The 20,038-nt window shown below is 45.4% G+C and overlaps 1 protein-coding gene across 14 annotated transcripts in view; it reads right to left on the bottom strand.

Moving 5' to 3' along the window:
• ANKHD1 (ankyrin repeat and KH domain containing 1) overlaps positions 1-20,038 on the bottom strand; it is a 120,023-nt gene that overhangs the window by 58,847 nt on the left and 41,138 nt on the right. For all 14 annotated transcript variants that reach the window (XM_071570496.1, XM_071570495.1, XM_071570491.1 and 11 more), the window contains exons 3-10: positions 14,388-14,544; positions 9,283-9,430; positions 7,747-7,894; positions 6,851-7,084; positions 5,046-5,140; positions 2,418-2,655; positions 2,029-2,220; positions 461-570 (exon numbers count right to left, since the gene is read on the bottom strand). In XM_071570496.1, the coding sequence (XP_071426597.1) occupies positions 461-570; positions 2,029-2,220; positions 2,418-2,655; positions 5,046-5,140; positions 6,851-7,084; positions 7,747-7,894; positions 9,283-9,430; positions 14,388-14,544 (1,322 nt within the window). The remainder of the gene's footprint in view (positions 1-460; positions 571-2,028; positions 2,221-2,417; positions 2,656-5,045; positions 5,141-6,850; positions 7,085-7,746; positions 7,895-9,282; positions 9,431-14,387; positions 14,545-20,038) is intronic.

Raw genomic sequence — 20,038 nt, forward strand, 5'->3', positions numbered from 1 at the left:
TTGTGTTGTAGTTTGCAAAAGAGAGTAACAGTGTTCAGAGACCAACACTGACAGAGAGAAGCAGCAGTTCCTAATATTAGTACATTGTAAATCCAGAGCAGTGGAGCAGGGAAACTCTGGGAATAATAAAATAGCATAGTGACTAAAGGCAACACAGAAATACATCCTGCTAAACAATTAAACTCCTGGATTATACTGAAATGAAGACAATCAACTGTCACATGTGTAAGATACAGCTAAAGCTCTTCACCAATGGATGAAAGATCACTCAAAAGAACTTTTATTTTTCAGACCAAACAGAACATGCAGGCTTAGAAAAACAGCTGCTTTCATGCCTCTTTTCACACCCCTACATGAATCCCAATTGCTAAAACTGTCCTCCTGCTCTCTGAGCACACAGAGCTTGCCATACAGTTTGAAACAAAAGCCCCTTCCCCACAGGACAGAGCAGAGGCCTTACCAGATCAGCCCCGGCCTGAAGCAGCACATCTGCCACATCTGTGTGTCCATTCTCACAGGCGTAGGTCAGAGCTGTGTCCCCCGTCGCTGTGGTGGCATGAACGTTGGCTCCTACAAACACAACATGTGCTTCTTACCAGACACGTCCTTACCAAGTATTTCATAGTGGATATAACACAAAAATCCCTGACAACAGCTATATCCTGCTGTCCAAGAGCCCCACAGTGCCAAAGGCATTGTCTCCTGGGAAAAACTGCTGTCAGAAAAAATGCTCTGAGGAGAGGGGATAAGCCAAGGCTTGGCAAAGGCATGACTGACAATCTAAACACCTAAACCTATATGCTCAATTATTACTACAGTCCCTCTACAGCAAGAAGGATTTCAGTTGTTACAGCAAATAAAAGTGAGTCCAGACAGTTGTCTAGACTGCCCGTTTGACCCAGAGCTGTATGCCAAGGGAAACCAGACAAAATGCATGTCACTGAGTTAGTATTAATACAACAAGACCATACACTCCTACAAATTTCTCGACCATACACTCCTACTAATTTCTCTTCTTCTCAGCTCTATAAAATAATTTGCTTTAAAATCATTTTCTTAAAAAAAAATTGTCTGTCTTCACGTACACCAGCTCTGTGAAAACTACAAGTAATATGGAACACATTATTCTTAAAAACAGAAATGCCAATGTGATTAGCCAATTTCTTATTTTCAAGGTGTGAGATATAATTAGAGACTCCCTGATGCCAAAACAAGGCTCCTCAATTAACTTTCTACACTATCAGCACTGAAGTGCAAGCAGGGCGCGTTCCAAGGGAGCTGGTGACAGGTGTCACATGCTGGTGTCACTGCACAAAGGGGCACAGTTGTTACTGTCCCTCGATGAGCAGGGAGCTTCACTTTCTAGAATTACAAATCCAGATAATTTCATGCTTATTCTTAGAAAAGAGCATAAAAACAAATCATTTTCCACAACAAGGAAGATTTCCAAAATACAGACCCTTCCTGTTTATTATTTTAAGCAGAACACTTTAGACTCTACCAACTTTAAATGGACAGATGGACACTGAAGTGTCACTTTGCCCCAACTTCAGGAATATTTAATGCACTGCTGTATAATGTAGCAGTAACACTCACTCATCACAGAAATTCAGCACATTCCAAGATCTGCCTTGCTCGTTACTTCCCAGGGGACAATTCCTAAAGAACTGGTTATTCAGGGTGACTGAATGAGACAACCAGGCTCAAAGCTGGAGTGGCATGTACAACCAAGCCTTATCTGTATTAAAATTTTGTCCTAAATGCAGATAGCTGGGAACAACGTCCCTAATTAATGTGGATGCTTTCTAGATATGGAACAGGATCCAGTGCTCCAGGAGGCACTTTCCTCTGTTACAAGGATCAAACAATACTGAGGTGCAACAAACACCTTTTCCTGCTTGCCAAGGTATCTGAGAATATAATTCTTTGTTACAACATTGCCACTGTCAAGGTCACGTATCTTCTAAATCACAGAGAACACCGAGTCTGTGACATCTGTGGGGCTGACCACTTGCACTGAAAACATACCTGCTGCCAGCAAGTATTTCACCAATTCCAGATGACCTTCTTGAGCAGCTTCCATCAAAGGTGTTGAGCAGCCAAGTTCTATATCAGCTCCTGCCTTAATAAGGAAGTCAGCGACCTCAGAAAAGCCTCCACAGCATGCCAGGGTGAGGGCTGTTTCCTGTGTTTCTTCTGTCTGTGCATTTATGTTTGCCCCTGGGAAACAAAACAAAGTATTTCTGACCTGGCCAGACACAGGGTGGGAAGGTGAATGCTCATCCTCCCCAGGGCAGGCTAGGGGTTTTGTTCTGTGGGTACAGCAGTGACAGCCCCAGAGCAATGGGCACAGAAAACCTGATGGCAAAGGATCACGCTGTGTCCTTCACAACGAGCTCTGTCACCACAGATCTCACCTTGTGCCAGCAGCAAGGCCACCATCTCCTCGTGGCCTTCCCGGGCAGCTTCCATCAGAGGAGTGTACCCCTCATCATTGACCTCCTCCAGGTTGGCTCCGCGCTCGATCAGGAGAGCTGCCAGTTCCACGTGCCCCCCACAGGCAGCCAGAGTGAGGGGGGACTCGAAGGAATCCGCGGGCATGTTCACCTGGGCCCCGCTGTCCAACAGCAAACGCGCCACCTCCACGTGCCCGTCCTGCAGAGCAAAGGCCAGCACAGCAGTCAGGCACAGGGGAACTCACCTGAGGCTGCAGTTCAAAACACAATCACACTGGGTCTGAAAATAATCCTAAAAAGATAGTGTCCTTTACTTATGATGGTTCAGCTATGACAGTCAGTGTAATACTTGGATTTAATTGACATTTAGGTTTCTACCTACATCTGATTTAGGTTTAAATGTATGAGGAAGAAAGAGTTAGATATATCTTGGGGTTTTTTTCTTTCTAAAGAGTTATGGGATAAGACTATCTTAAATATCCAGCATAACCCCTGGCACACCACAGTAATACAGACAGCAAACAAGTACCATAAGTAATAGAATCAGAATCACAGACTATTCTGAGTTGGAAGGGACCCACAAGGATCATCGAGTCCAACTCTGAAGTCAATGGCCCACACAGGGGATTGAACCCATGACCTTGGCATTATTACAACCAAGTTTGAACCAACTGAGCTGATCTCAGGGTCTCCACAACTAAACCTCAAAACAAGCATCACAAAAAAAGTTTCCTTTTCCTTTGTAGTTGATTCATGGCTTCTACAGACAAAAATAAAATTGTAAAGCTCAGACTTCTACTAATTCCCCAAATTAAAGAATTTCTTTTGTATTAACAGCAGCAACTTCAAACAAACTACCAGTTCCCCACTCTGATCTCACCTGAATTGTCAGACAGTAACTCAAACAAATAACACAGAGCTCCAGAAAAGGGGGCACAAGGGAGATCCCACATGTAACTCCCATCAATACGTAAGCTGACCATGAAGCAGGTCATCCATAACCCAAGATAAACACCAGTCAAGGCTGCACATTAAACACAGGCTGCTGTCCTCACAAGCTGGCCAAGAGCCCACAGCCACCTCATTTGCCCTGAGTGTGGCACTGTCCAGCCCAGCACACACCACAGCCCTGTGGCACTTCCAGGGAACTGGGGATCAGAGGACAGGCATCCCAGCGCCCTGTACCTGCCACAGGCACCACATGGAACAAAGAGAAGGCCGGGGACAGTCACAGCAACTTGGTGGATTCTTCCCTTCTCCAAGGGTACAGCCAAATGGTGACAAGGAGCAAATTCCTTGTTATGGAGTTAGGACTTCAAAGGCCCAGTTTCCTCTCTGTTGCTTTTACAGGTCAATACACACTCTGTAATGTCAGAACACCTAATTGAAACACCTAAGAGCTAAAATCACGCAGGCAAACCTCCCAACTGCCTTCCCCAAGGGAGGCACTTCACAGCCTCCAAGTCCAGCCAGTGCTCTGTTTCACCAGGAAAGCTAAAAACAAAAGGCAACAAAACCCCCAATCTAAGCAGAACAGTGGGCTGATTGAACCTGTAGGATGTAGCCATGCTGCAATCTCCTTCAGGGGATAGCACACACCGACTGCAACTGTGTCCTTCTGAATTCCTTACTGGCAGCAGGCTCTGCTACAGGGAAGACTATTCAGGGATACAATTACAGCTCACTATTGGAAGACTTGGACAGAGCTCAGGATGTTATAATCTGACCTTGGTCTCTTGCATCATCACCTCACAACTGCACTGAAAGAACACTTGATCCTCCAGCTCTCAGGAGCCTGGAGGAACACTACAGCCTGTCTTCCAAGGCTCCTGGGAGCAAATTCAGTTTCCCTCTCTTCCCTGGGCTTCCTATGGAAACAAGGTCCTTGTTTCATTTGTTCAAAGAAGTTCCCCAGCTTGAAGAGCAGATAAAAGGTCACTCAAGGTGTGGGCAAAAATGGTCACAGGCATGTTCTGACACAACAGTACCCTCTTTATTAAGATGATGCTTTTGGACTGAAAATTTTTTACTCAAAGGATGCTTTGAAATTATGAACTGCTCAGGATATAAATTACTTTTGAAAATAAAACTGCAGGTAAAAAGAAAAAACTCAGAACCCCATTTACAGAAACCTACAAGAGAGCAAGTCATCTCCTCATGCAACACACTTCATGCAGTGGTGGAAGAACAAGTGTAAAGCATGAGTCATCCAGCCCAGTGCACATCTGGAAGGCTCATTCCATGATACTCTGAGAGATTTTATTTATAAAGTCAAAGGTGGAAATGCAACCCTTATGCTTTAAAAAACAACCAGTGACTTGAGCTCAACCCACTAATTCACTGCCCTGCAGACTAATCACTTCATACAGGGAGCATTTAAAACAACACATCAATCCCCCCAAAATTACAGTATTTTTATCTTGTGAGAAGTTGGACTGAGAAGCTGTGGGAGCCACAGTAAAGGTTTTCTTACAATAACAACACACACCCTCCCTTGCAGCCCCCAGTTGCTACCAAAGGTTCTCTTTACTTTATCAGCCCTTGCATTGCTCTCCCCGAGGAGGGAGCAGGGCAAACACAGATATTTACCATGCAGGCCTCCATCAGCGCCGTGTGCATCTCATCTGTTTTGTGTTCTTGATCAGCTCCGGCTTCAAGCAGAAAACGAACCATATCTAAATGGCCTTCAAATGAAACACATTAAAATAAATAAGCATTGCACATTACCAACTTTTAGTAGTACAGACAATATGCTGAATGAAACAGTTCAGATTTTCATAGTTTGCTATTACAGTCTTTACACTTTGGCAAACCTGTGCTTTTTAAAATACTCTAAAAAGTACCAATGCAAACCAGGCAGCACCTTCAAACAGCCTCTTCCAAAGACACTGCTCAGCTGACACTATTTTTGAAAGCTTCTACTGAACTTTACCAAAACTTTGTTTCAATTCCATTACAGCTCATGTCATCTTAGACTTTGCCCCTTAAAAGTTTTTATCATCTCAATGAGCATCCCCCTCCAAGGCAAGACTTAGTCTTACATAAACTGACAGGAAAACAAGGTGGTTCAAATATTGTGTCAAAGAAGATTTTACATGCCATCACTCTTTAAGTTTTAGGTGACAAGAAACAAGACTGATGCTCCAGCATATCCATGAGTATTATTACTGAAATTTCTCTGTAAGGTGGTTGGGAACTACCATATGCTGCAGGAAAGCCATGACAAATCCAGGTGCAAGTTCACACCCAGGTTATACACAGTATGTGTCCTCCAATTCTAACCACAAAGGCAAAGCCTGAAGTTACTATGACAGTAATCCACATCCTCAGAGTTTGTATTTGTACAAAAACAATTGTTGAAAAACAAAGCCTGGAAGCACACTGGATTACCATTGCACTATTACTTTATATAGGAGCTTTAAATAGCAAAAGAAATCCAGTCAGAAGTCCCTAAAAGTTCATAATCCACAAGAATTCACAGACATCCTCCAAAATTACACTGAAGGTAAAGACACCAGTAATAATGGTGGCATTTTCATCTCATCAGGTATTCCAGGACCACTCAGTCCAAATTCACATTTTACGAAGAGCCAACAGAGATGCTGTCAGAATTCACAGACCATTGGTGAGGAGAATGTGAACAAAATAGGGAATGTGGTAGTGGGGGAAGGGGGAGTGGCAGTGTGCCAAAGCACCAGCTCGGACACAGCCAGTTAAAAGTTTTCATCTGCAACATGTCAAATACATGTCCACCACATCAGGACACAAGCACAGACTTAACACCTCCTCACAATGGATGAGCACTTCCTCACACTGAGTTTAAAAGCAAAGCCCAGTATTCCAAAACTAAGAAAATATTCCAAGTATGGCTGGAAGCTTTAGTTAGATCATAGAATCACAGAATGGATTGGGTTGGAAAAGACCTCCAAGATCATCAAGTCCAACCCTTGGTCCAGCTCCAGTCCCTTTACCAGATCATGGCACTCAGTGCCACGGCCAACCTCACCTTAAAAACCTCCAGGGATGGGGAATCCACTCCCTCTCTGGGCAGCCCATTCCAATGCCTGAGCACTCTCTCTGCAAAGAATTTGTTTCTCATCTCCAACTTCAATTTCCCCTGGCAGAGCTTGAGCCCATCGTGCCCCCTTGTCCTATTGCTGAGTGCCTGGGAGAAGAGACCAACCCCTACCTGGCCACAACTTCCCTTCAGGGAGTTCCAGACAGTGCTGAGGTCACCTCTGAGCCTCCTCTTCTCCAGGCTGAACACCCCCAGCTCCCTCAGCCTCTCCCCACAGCACTTGTGCTCCAGTCCCTTCCCCAGCCTTGCTGCCTTGTTGTCAGATGACTCCCAGCAAACACATTCAAACAATACAAATCAAAGCAAGAGGCAATACCTTTATAGCATGCAAGTGTAAGTGCACTTTCTTTGAACTCGTTGGAGTGAGTGTTGATTCCTGCACCATATTCCAGCAATACTCTTGCAACCTCAACATGCCCAGCACTGGCTGCTTCCATCAGGGGGGTGTGTCCATTCTCATTGTGGTCTTCTATGTTAGCACCAGCTTTCAGTAGCACCTTGACGATGTCCACGAAGCCCCCGGCGCAGGCGTACGTGAGCGCCGTGTTCCCTGCACAGGAGGGGTTTGCATGAGAGCCCTTCCCACCACAGCACCATTTCCAGTTCTGGTACTGCAAGTGGGAACCACACATGGCACAGGTTTTAAATGCTACAGTCAATTTTAAGGTCAAGTTTGCTTAGTATGGCTAAACATACCATTTCATAATTCAGAGACATGAAGTTTTTAAAAATTTGAACAAAGTTTAAATTCTGTCTTAATATTAACACAATCCAGCTGCAGGTTGATGCTCTCAGCAAGGTTAGTTAAGCTGTGGTCAAGCACCAGCAATGTAGACAACATCCAGTGTTCAAAGAATTGTAGCTCCTCATTAGTAAAAAGTACCAGAGAGAAATAACTGGTCTGGATTGCATGTGTCCCATGGTCACCTTACTGGGTAATTTTGGATTATATCAATGAGAAAAACCCCATTTCAAACATTTTTGGGGTTACCCAACACCACAGTGCTTTTCACAGGAGCACTGCCTTCCATTAGAGTTTAAGTTAAAAACCACCTCTAATAATGGCCAGTTAAGACTCCAAACACATCCACCGTGGATCTGGTCCATTCTTAAGTTTCTGACACATTTTCCTGTGAATGGAAGTATCAAACAAAACCAGAGCTGCATGCCTGGTGTGCCAGTCTGACCAGCTGTGCTGCTGCTCCCAGTTACCTGTGGAGGACTGTGCATTGACATCTGCACAGTGCACAAGGAGCAGTTTGACAATGTCCACGTAGCCTCCGCTGGCCGCTGCCATCAGGGGGGTGATGTCGCCCTTGTTGCCCCGATCCTCGACGTTGGCGTGCATCGCCAGCAGCACCTGGGGAACGTGCACTGCTGTCAGTGAATTGTAACAACACCAGCCTCTTGCTCTGAGCTGCCACAGGGCAATGCCCTGACCAGAACGATAGCACATAAACTGCCACTGGCGTTAATGACCAGAGCACCCACTGGGTCAAGCTCACAGATGAGCAGTTCTCTCCCTGTCCCCTGATCACAGAGTCATGGAATGGATTGGGTTGGAAAAGACCTCTGAGATCAGCAAGTACGACCCTTGATCCAACCCCCACTGTGATCACCAGCCCAGGGCACGGAGTGATCACAGTGGGGTTGGATCAAGACGTGGTGGATTCTCACTCAGTGCCACATTCATAGAATCACAGAATGGATTGGGTTAGAAAAGACCTCCCAGATCATCAAGTCCAACCCTTGGTCCAACTCCAGTCCCTTCACCAGATCATGGCACTCAGTGCCATGGCCAAGCTCAGCTGAAAAACCTCCAGGGATGGGGAATCCACCCCCTCTCTGGGCAGCCCATGCCAATGCCTGAGCACTCTCTCTGCAAAGTAGTTTTTGCTGATCTCCAGCTTCAATTTCCTCTGGCAGAGCTTGAGCCCATCGTGCCCCCTTGTCCTATTGCTGAGTGCCTGGGAGAAGAGACCAACCCCCACCTGGCTACAACTTCCCTTCAGGCAGTTCCAGACAGTGCTGAGGTCACCTCTGAGCCTCCTCTTCTCCAGGCTGAACACCCCCAGCTCCCTCAGCCTCTGCCCACAGCACTTGTTCTCCACTCCCTTCTCCAACCTCCTTGCTCTTCTCCGGCCCTGCTCCAGCCCCTCAAGATCTTTCCTGAACTGAGGGGCCCAGAACTGAACACAACACTCAAGGTGTGGCCTCACTAATGCAGAGTACAGGGGAAGGATCACCACAACACAAAGCTGGGCACTTCCTGAGAACTAAAAATCTTCAAGGCAGCACAAATTCTGCCCTTAGATAGAGAACTAATATAGTCCCAAATTAACAGAAATTAATGCCATGTTGATAAAAATGTGTTTTAAAAAAAGGATTGTGTGACTGACACATGAGTTTTTAGAAGGGAACCAATTGTAGCATTTGGGTTTGTTACTATTTTAGATCCCCTTGCTTGGCGGAACAGCTGAACTGCCTCTAGAACAATGCCAGAAAAGTAGATGCAACATAAAACATAAGATTCATTCCTCAGACAAGTCCCTTCAACCTAAAGGCACATATGACTGCATTTTCCACTAAAGAAAAATCAATAACTGGAAACCCATAATAAGCTGTACAGACCTATATTCTAAATAATAAAAAATACAATAACCAGAATAACTGAAATGTTTACCTATCAAAGACGCCCCTCAGACAATGCTTCACAAAGGTTTAGTTCTGATTGTATTTGTTACTTACTTGTGCCAATTCATAATATCCTGCTGAACAGGCCAAGCAGAGGAGACTCTCCCCTTCTTCAGTGTGTTCATTTACACTTCGTCCTTCATCCAGCAGCTTCCGGACAGCATTGACATCCCCATCGGAACACGCCTCGGCCAAACTGCGGCTGCAGAGACACCACAGAGTCAGCTCAAGATGCACCTGCAGCAGGTGGGCAGCTCCCCTGGGCAAGGGCAAAGCCTTTGGGAGAAGGCTCATGACATTAGTGCTAAGCTTTACTCAAAAATACACCTTACTGATAAATTTTTTTTATTAAAGGATATATATACATACATTATTTCCATGGGTGAAATGGAGATAAAGACCTCCCCTGTGTCCAAATTAGCTCTTGTCCTCATCAGGTACTGGTATGGGTTTAGCCAAGTAGGCCAAGAAGTTAGGTGTTAAAGTTCAGACCAGGCCAGAAATTGTCAGCTGACTTGAGCTGGGCTGAGCCAGCTCACAGCTGACTTCTTCCAGCCAATAATATTGTATTCCATACCATACTACATCATCTCAAAGGGTGTAAAATCCAGTGTGTGGGAGTGGCTTAGTCAGTTCTGCCATGGCCCAGGCACAAGCCGGACGTGATCCAGCTTCTGTCTTGGAGCAGGCCTTGCTCCTGCCCCTGATGCCTCTGCTTGCATTTTGTTTGCATTCAGGGAAGTAGAAACATTTTTTGTTGTTACTCTTTCTGTTTCTTGGTATGTGTCTCTCAGAGTACTTACAGATTTAGTGTAATAGACTTTGCTTTGTATTAATTGGGGAGTGGGAAGTTATTCCTTGTTATATATTTGTAACTTGTGTAAGTGTGTGTTATATTGTAGTTTTCTCCTAATTTTCTTTTTTTTTCTGTATAAATACATGTAGTTTGTTTCAGCATAAACCTAGTTTGAGGGGGTTTTTTTCCTCTCCCTCTTCCTTTTCCCTTAGCTGGCTGGGGGGAGGAGGAACCCTTTTCACTCTGTCCTGGACAGTTGGCGTTTTGCTCAACCCAGGACAGGTATTATCTCACAATCCCTCTCATACAGACCAGACACAGAGAGGAGAATGGTCAGAGCTGGGCCATTGTGGTGTTTGCAAGATACAGGAGCAAACCCTCTGATGTTATTCCCACTTTGGGGAATGCCAGACACACAGAAGCCACAACCATGACAAAGTGCTGACTGCAGGAGCCAAGCCAAAAGTCAAGCTGCCAAATATCAGAGACCATTAATATGAATATTCCACCCAGACAAATGTCTGCCCCTTGTCCCTCCTGTTGTGGGACTGTTTTCTTTCCTGCACTAGCCTAAAGCTTTTTTTTTTTAAACTGGAAAAGACCAGTTTTCATAAGAAAAAGTCTTACATTACCTAATGTCACCTTAGAGGAAGAAAGGAGCCTTACAAAAGTATACTGTGTTTCCTTTCATGCACTATTAAAAGCACATTACAGAAGTTTTCAGACAGATGAAATCAGCCAACTCAAGTGCCTGTTTTTTTAAACAGCAGTGACAACACAAATCCTACACAAATCCTACACTACTAACTCATCCTTAAGAAGAATAAATCTGTAAGAGGTAATTACAAGCTATGAGTTAGAAGGAAAAGACAAGATAAGCTCCAGGTTCTTGACATCAAACAGCTCACAAGTCTATAATTTTATAGAAGTCTATAATAATGATTTTAACCATCACTAACCTCTGGAGAGAATCTCTGCTCCCCCTCAGACCTAGGAAAGGAACTAAAAGGTCAACTGAGCTTCAATTTATTTCAAACCAAGTTGCCTCTCCTTTGTATCTTTTTCTGTACCTAAAACAAAGAGGTCTAACATCAAAGACAACTGTTCTTTCAGTCCTCATAGGTGCATATTATCATGTCCCATGAACTTGTCCACTGGACTGTGTCCAACCTCCTCAAATGCTCCCTGACCTGACACTAATCCAGGCCAAGCCTTCCTTAGTCCAGGCCTTCCCACTCATCTCAGGAGCTTGGGATTCCTGACCAGTAAAGCTCAAGGCAAAGCCAGTATTTATTCCCTGTCACTGGGTCCCCTGTTGCATTCTGAGGCAGGCCCACATCCTCCCACATCTCCTTTCCCACACTTGTATATCTTGCTGCCCTTCCTATCCCTTGCCAGATTCAATTCCAGACGGGCTCTATCTTTCCTAATCACATCCCTGTGTGCTTGGACATTGTCTCAGTAGCTCCCATGACCCACCTGGCCTGCTTCCACCTCTTGTGTGCTTCCTTTCCATGTGAAGCTTTCCCAGCATATTTTCACGTCCCCAAATTTTGATCCACAAGTAATTCAGTGAGAAAATGAAACTGTGTTTGCTCTATATTTGTATCTACATTTTGAGACTGCTGGCCTTACTCTAAGCACTTGGTTTTACAAATCCCAAGCCTGAATTTCAAGAGAACATCTGCTTGGAAGGAAACTTAAAGAATTCCAGTTTTTGGTTCCAGGTCTGAAGTTCAACAGAATAAGCAGCCACATCATCCCAACAGTTTTGGAACTATCTGCATCACTTATACGAGCAGAAAACACACCAGGACTCCTGGGGATGCTTTGAAATCACCAAGGTGGAAGAAAATTTTTGATGACAAAAAACAAACCTGCAGTTCTGTCATCACAGGAGTTACAGGCTCTTCTCATTATCAGTTACCAAGTTATCAGATAACACAGGTTAATTTTCCCATAAGTTCCTGAGCAAGATCCTGAGGAAAAAACCTCACTGCCCTGTAAGTGTAAGGGTTCCCTTTCCACTTCTAACACAATGACTTAGATTCACTAATTTCCAACAAAGTATGCTGAGGCAGTACTTAGAGAGCAATCACCCCATCTTCTATATCTAATAATTTAACAGTATTTTGAAAAAGACATCAACTGTCTGACCCTGAGATTAGCTCAGCTGGTCAGAGCATGGTGCTGGTAACACCAGTGCTGTGGGTTCAGTTCCTGTAGGGGCCATTCACTTAAGGGCTGGACTTGAGGATCCTTGTGTCCAACTCAGAATATTCTGTAAAACCTCTGTCTGGTACACAGAAAGAGCAGGATGGTAAAAAGTAACTTTTTTTGTACTTTCCTCTCAGTCTGTGAAGCCAATATGCTGATGGCACAGCAGTTACACCTCCAGACTCAACCCTTTGTTCTGCTGGTTGTGGAGCAGATACATTACCAAGTACTACCTATAAAATTACCTGAACCTGTGTTAAAGGTTCAGACACAGGAAGGTGGTGTTGGGAGGAGCCCCTCAGAGAACTTTTCTCACCATGACAACACAAAGGTTTGAGCTTGGAGTGCCAGGACTGAGGACAAGACATGGCTGATGACTTTCAGATTCCAGCTGAATGGTGGGATGGAGGTGAGAAAACAGAGCCCCAGCAGCTGGGGGTGGGGAGAGGTGTTTTCCCTGTGTGCTGGCTTGACTCGTGGGGCTACTGCAGAAAAAGAGCCACTGCTTGCTGGTGAGAGCTCTTTTTCTGGCTCTGCTCTTTGCTTTCCCCCCTCCATCTCTGGGCACCCTGAGCTTCAGAGAGAGAGAAGAGACACAGCTGCTTCAGGACACACTGTAGACCTTTTTTCTTCTTCCTGGGGACCAACTTAGACTGCAAGGAGATTCCTGACAATTATCACCATTTCTCCACTCCCAGCTTTTCCTTCTTCATTTGAAACAAAGGACAAGGAAAGAGAGAGAGTTCACTGAGCGTTCACCCCTTGCCTGTGCCTCGTTGGGGAAAGACTGAGAATTCCCCTCGCAGCCAGCCCAGGTGTGACACTGACACTGTCCATAACAGAACTGCTCCAGGAGCAACCAGTGTTTGGGGGTTGTTCTCTTTTGTTTTAACCTTTGGTGCTGGGGGAGTAGTTTGCTCTGGTCTGTTTACAGTTATATCTATATCTGTATGGATATCTGTATCTATACAGTTATATCTATATACATACATATGTGTATATATATATAGTAGCTAAGAACAGTTATCCTTCTTATATCCATTTTTAATTAAAGTTCCTTTTTCATAAATTTAATGAGGAGTGACGTGCTTATTGTGGAGGAATCCTCTCCTCTGTTTTTTGATAACATTTTGGCTTTTTCCCTCAAAATAAGTCACTAATTAAAGTTCCTTTTTCTTAAATTTAATAAGGAATGACATGATTATTGTGGAGGAATCCTCTCCTCTGCTTTTTTGATAACATTTTGGTTTTCCCTAAAACTAAGACAACCTGAAATAAACCCCACAAACTCACATGCTGCAGTTGAGAAACTGGGAGGTGTGGGGGTCTGATGAGGGGGAGAGGTCGGGGGGGGGGGCTATGCTTAATTTACTTTGGGCTTATGGTTATTCTACTTCTGCTTATTTTGTTTATGCTTATTTTGCTTACGCTTATTTACTTAGGACTTATTTACTTAGGATGATGATTTATGCTTATTTACTTAGGATGATGATGCTTATTTTCTTATTTTACTTATGCTTTTATTACTTGATATACCTATCATAGAATTTGCTTAGTAGTGTGAATTTCACTGTATAACATGCAGTAAAACTCACAAGGTGTCCTTGAAGGTGCCACACCAAGAGGCCCCAGAGCCTCTTGGACCAATAAAACAACCAGGATACCCCATGAAACGAAGATAAATCAGAAAACATGTCAAAAGAACAAGATATGCCCAATTAGACCAGGTACAGTTGCCAACAAGTCTGTTTGAAGGAGTTTTGAGCAAAAGGTAGAAAGTTCACAGGAGGAAGATGCCTGACTTCATCCCCAGAGACCACCAGGGATCCCTGCCCCAAATTCTCAGGAGGAAAAGTGCAAGAAGGAGCAGCACGGGGCAGAAAAAATGGAAATCAGTTCCTGAGACTCATTATAATAACCCTGCCTGCTCTAACAAACTAATGGTTATGCATGAAGAAATAATGAATATGTGTAATTACTTGCATATGAACCCCTTGTTAACTCAGCCAGGGGCACATGTTTTTGGAGGAGCTTCCCCCCTGTGCTTGGGCCTGGAATAAACATCCCTCTCTATCACCTGACTGGACACAGGGTCTTTTCATTCCACAAACACCACAGCTGTGAAACTGGGGGGCTCGGTACGTACTTGTCCACTTGTCCCGTGGTGTGGTTGTTCTCGGCCCTCATCCGTGTCAGCGCCGCCGCCGCCTCGTCCAGCGCGCAGCTGACGGACGACGTCAGTCTCCGGAGAACCTCGGGATCTGCGAAGGCTTTGCCATCGGCAGTGGACAATTTACCAATTCCTTCAGTGCACGTTCGTTCATCAGTCGGGTTAGTAGGGAAGTCACACAAAAGAAACGCAGAGACACTGGATTAGAGTCCAGCCACATGCACTATTAGTTACAACTTGTTCACAAACATGCCACAAAATCAGCTACTCAGAACCAGCTGCCAACGTCTGACCAAGAGCTGAACGTTCAATTAACTATAATACAACAGTAAAACCCCTCTATTTTTCAACTGGCAGCTTTGTTACCCGTCCTAAAGTCTCAACTCACACCTCTGAAAAATTAATTAAACAAAAAATAATAATCCTATCAGAGGAATAAGGATAAATCCAGGCCTGAAGCCCAAAACCAAAAGTTTGGGAAACAGGTATTACTCCACAGGCCTGGTTTAATGTTTTCTGACTGCAAAGAATTTTTCAAATTAAAATAGTTATTACACCATTCCCATCCCACTCCACCCAAAATGAAGCAGACTGAGCTCTAACATATTTTTTTTCTCTTTTTTGTAGAGTAGGAAAAAAACTTTTAGAAGTTATTAGCTTAAATTCCTAATAATTTACCACTCCAAATTGCCCAGCTCTAGTTACAGAATCAGAAATTACAAAATGAAATTTTAAATATTTTAGGTATACTTGAAATCAGTGCCCCTCCCCACACTGACATTACACAGTAGAAATGCTCAGATTCAATGAACTTTTACAACAATTACTTTGCTCAAGGTTTACTCCACACAGGTTTTACTCCACATAGTTCAGCACAGCCTATCTGACATGTGCAAACATCACTGCAGGGTAGGCAGGGCTTGTATCTTCATGAACAAATGTTCAAATAGTGCAAACTCCTCCCCACACACCCCCAAAAACCCCAAACACAAATCAATCCCTTTCATATAAAATCAAATGGTCACCAGTTTATAGATGAGCCACCTTCACTACTGATGACTGAAACTTCAGTTCCTCAGCCCTTAAAGAGGGCCAAATTAGACAAAAACCTCTGGACATAAGACATGGTGTCCCTCACAGGTTTGATATTTGGTATGTGCTTATCTCTGCAGGTTTGATTTACGCCACATCTCCCACAACCCAGCTTGTAATTCTTACAGATAAAGTACTGAAATTGTATTTTGAGCTCCAATGTTGCTTTCAGACAATGTATTTCCCCAGTTTGAGAGCATCCACTTTGTTTCACGTTAACATAAGAATCGAACTTACCCAATTTCTCCACCCCACAACCCTCTGGGCTGGCACACACCAGGCAGGCTGTGCATGGCTGGGCAGTGCCCAGTGTGGGATCACAGCACTGGTGCTGGTGTTGCCGGAGATGATGGAGTGTCCCCACCCTGCCCCTGAGACTGACACCTCCAATGGGATGCAGGAGTTTACTTGGCATGGAATCATAGAATCAGTTGGGTTGGAAAAGACCTCTGAGATCATCAAGTCCAACCCTTGGTCCAACCCCACTTTGATTGCCAGATCATGGCACTCAGTGCCACGGCCAATCTCACCTTAAAAACCTCCAAGGATGGGGAATCCACCCCCCCTCTGGGCAGCCCATTCCAATGCCTGAGCACTCTCTCTGCAAAGAACTTCTTCCTGATATCCAACCTAAACCTCCCCTGGCAGAGCGTGAGCCCATCATGCCCCTTGTCCTATTGCTGAGTGCCTGGGAGAAGAGACCAACCCCCACCTGGCCACAACTTCCCTTCAGGCAGTTCCAGACAGTGCTGAGGTCACCTCTGAGCCTTCTCTTCTCCAGGCTGAACACCCCCAGCTCCCTCAGCCTCTCCCCACAGCACTTGTGCTCCAGTCCCTTCTCCAGCCTCGTTGCTCTTCTCTGGCCCCGCCCCAGCCCCTCAATCTCTTTCCTCAACTGAGGGGCCCAGAACTGAACACAACACTCAAGGTGTGGCCTCCCCAAGGCAGAGTCCAGGGGAAGGGTCACTGCCCTGGGCCTGCTGGCCACGCTAGTTTGGATCCAGGCCAGAATCCCATTGGCCTTCTTGGCCACTTTGGCACACTGTTGGCTCAAGTTCAGATGGAAACCAAGTAATGGAGGTGAGAAGAGCTGCTTAAGAGACTTGCTCAGATCCTTGCTACCTCCCTGGTTTCAACATCCTACCTCTGGATTCCTTCAGCATTGTCAAGGGGCTCTGAAAACCAATTTATAACAAATTACCCACCCCATGATAAAGTGGGAAATTACAGCCTGATCTGTCTGGGACTGGAAGCCTGGCAACTGCAGAGCAAGCCAAACAGAAATGTAAGGCCATGGACTCTGAAGAGGCACTCAGCAGTGGGACAAGGGGGCACGATGGGTTCAAGCTCTGCCAGGGGAAATTGAAGTTGGAGAGCAGAAAAAAATTCTTTCCAGAAAGAGTGCTCAGGCATTGGAATGGGCTGCCCAGAGAGCGGGTGGATTCCCCATCCCTGGAGGTTTCTAAACTGAGATTGGCCGCGGCACTGAGTGCCATGATCTGGTAAAGGGACTGGAGTTGGACCAAGGGTTGGACTTGATGATCTCAGAGGTCTCTTCCAACCCAATCCATTCTATGGTTCTATGAAGAGGCCACTGACCACATGCCCCCTTCCACCTCCAAACTGTGGAGGCCATCACCCTTCCAGCCACAGCTGTTAAATACAGTGAGGTTACAAACAACCAGCCCCCAATGCCACAGCTCACACCTCAGGTATTAGTGCAAAATGAATGTGCTGTTGGTGCAAAGGGGATGGAAGCCCTGCTGGCTCTGCAGGTGGGACAGGTGGGACTGGGGTCACTGCAAGACTGTTGGGACACAGATTTAGTACCAAATACACAGAGAAAGTGACCATTTTTCCACAGCTCTACTTCCCCAGGACAGTGCCCAGAGCAGCTGCTGAGGTGTTTACACAAGCTATTTCTGGTGGCACTGCTGCCTTTGCTGGCTTGCAGTGTACACACAGTAATGCTGAAGGAAAGACAAAGAATTGAGTCTTCACAACTCAGCTCTGAGGCCTCATCTGGGTCTGCTGCAACCAAAGCTGAACACTGTGGTGAGCAACGTGGAAAAGTACCCGAGAAATCCACACCACCCCGAGCAAAGGCTGAAAAGGTGTGATGTGACTCACAAGGAGCAACTCGACTGCAGCTTCCCTCCACTCACAAGGGTCTCACTGGAGGAACTATTAACAGTTAACAGCCCTGCTGCTGGCAAAGAAGTGGAAGATACAAAGTCCTCTCAAAAGAAACCAACCCCAAAAAAACCACCAAAACACCACCAACAAAACCTGACACACCCCAAACCTGAAACCATGCTGGGTATCTCCATTATTGCAGATCACCAAGGCAGTGGATCAGACAGGTCACCCAGAACACACACTTGATACCTGCTCCACTGCGAAAGTTTATGCCCAGGATTTCTGAAGGCAGAAGTCACACCACAGACCTCAGTGCTGTGTCCAGTAAAGACAAATGCACTCTACCCCCTGCAGAGCTCCTGTTTTCATGGATTACTGCTGGTGGTCTCCTGGAGGACTCACCAACCACACGTTACTGGCTCTTCCTTCTGGCAAGTCAAAGTGCACTTACCTCAATTTCTGACTTTGATCCAAAAAAGGAACTATAACCACTACAAGACCTTTTGGAGGGTGAGTGGAAGATACCTTTTATTTACCTCACCAACAAGAGCTCAAATCAGGCGCCATCCCCAGCTCTTCTTTTCATATTTTCTGTGCATTGCACATGCCCAAACTAACCAACAGCAACAGAAGAAATCAGAGCAGACCTTTGTTTGGCTGGATGGAGTCAAGGGAGACAGACTGCAAGAATTACCCCCTGCAGACACCCATCATCCTCTCCCCTTTCACAGCACATATCTCAATGACTGATCCATATTTACTTTGCTATAATTTAGGATGACTATGCCAGAACCCCCACATTGCAATGCTCCCATATCTTCTAATCTCTGATGTAATTATTTTTGTGTCCACTTGGTAATTATTTCTTCTTGTGTCTTGTGTCTTACACACAGAGACTGCACAGTCTGACCTACCTGCAGGTGTTGGACCAAAACCCTTCTTGCCTCCTCACACCCAACAAACACTGAAAGCATCCCCAGGACCACCCCGTCCACTCTTGCACAGAAGTGATCCTGATTTCTCACACTGTTTCAGTCTCACTAAGGATGTTACTGATCTGACACTCCCTGAACTGACCCCAGTGCCTGACACTCTGTGCTTCCTGGGGAAAATGGGATATTTCCAGAAACACAACCCCCCACAGAGGGTGCAATACCATCTTTACATGAACCGATCACGATTGCAGGACAAGTCTGAAAAGAGAACAAGGGAACTGCAGTTTTTCATTGAGAACAGTCCACAGGGATTGACCCTATGGAGACAGTGACATTCCTAATGCAGAGTTACAGCTTACCACTAAAAATGGGGAAAGCACATTCATAAGGAAATGCCTTCGTACAACATGAGCTGCCATTCAAGGCCAAAAAGGCAAATTTGAAAGTAGCTTAGACAGGATTACTGTAAAGACTGTGCCTTCTACCAACCAAAGAAGAGTGTCCCTGAAAGTCTCTATTTAAAGACATTCCTGAACAACAGACAACTGGAAGGACAGAGAGAGGAGACACTACCACCTGTATTGGGATTTTACTGCTTTTCCCTCAAATGTGAACAGCCAGTCCCCTGCAGGGCCAGACACATCCCCACATTTGCTGAAGTGGGGCAGCTCTTCAGCTGAACAGCTGCTGCTGAGGCCACTGCCAGAGTGTCCCCAAGCCCCGGCAGGAACCAGGGCAGCAGCACATCCAACTGCAGAGCTCCCAGACACCCCTGGCACAGGTGCCCAGAGAAGCTGTGGCTGCCCCTACCCTGGGAGTGTCCAAGGCCAGGTTGGACAGGGCTCAGAGCAACCTGGGCTGGTGCAAAGTGTCCCTGCCCATGGCAGGGGGTGGAATGAGATGATTTTTAAAGGTCACTTCCAGCCCAAAAATTATCTTGTGACTGTAACAGTCTCTCCTGACTGAACATACATGACCTGGCTCCTCCCCATCCAACACATCAACACACAGCCTGTAGATTTCTAACTCAGACAGAAGAGTATGAATTCCAAGATCTGCAAACAGATTAGCCCTTCTCCTGGGCCACAAAACACTAATTGTACAGTACACAGATTTAGGCTGCATCTCAAAAGGGTATTTCACCAGTTTAAACAAGTCAACAATCCTGCAGCTGAACAGAGACGAAATGTGCAGTACAACCAACTCTGTAACCAGGCTGAGGCTGCAGCAGGTGACTTTTTTCAACTGAACTCAGTGGCAGCCAATGCCAGAGGTTCCACACCTTAATGCCATATTACTGAACTATTTAAATTAGCCTGATGCTGATGACAGAGGCGTATTAGAACAAGAAGCTCATCTTTCAAGGGAAAAGCTTGCTCATCCAATACACACCTACAACCAAAACTCCGATTTCCTTGTTGACTTTCAGACTCATCAGGATATTCCCACCAGGAAACTACC

This window comes from Pithys albifrons, chromosome 15 (assembly GCF_047495875.1).
Source record: "Pithys albifrons albifrons isolate INPA30051 chromosome 15, PitAlb_v1, whole genome shotgun sequence".
NCBI classification, from domain to species: domain Eukaryota; kingdom Metazoa; phylum Chordata; class Aves; order Passeriformes; family Thamnophilidae; genus Pithys; species Pithys albifrons.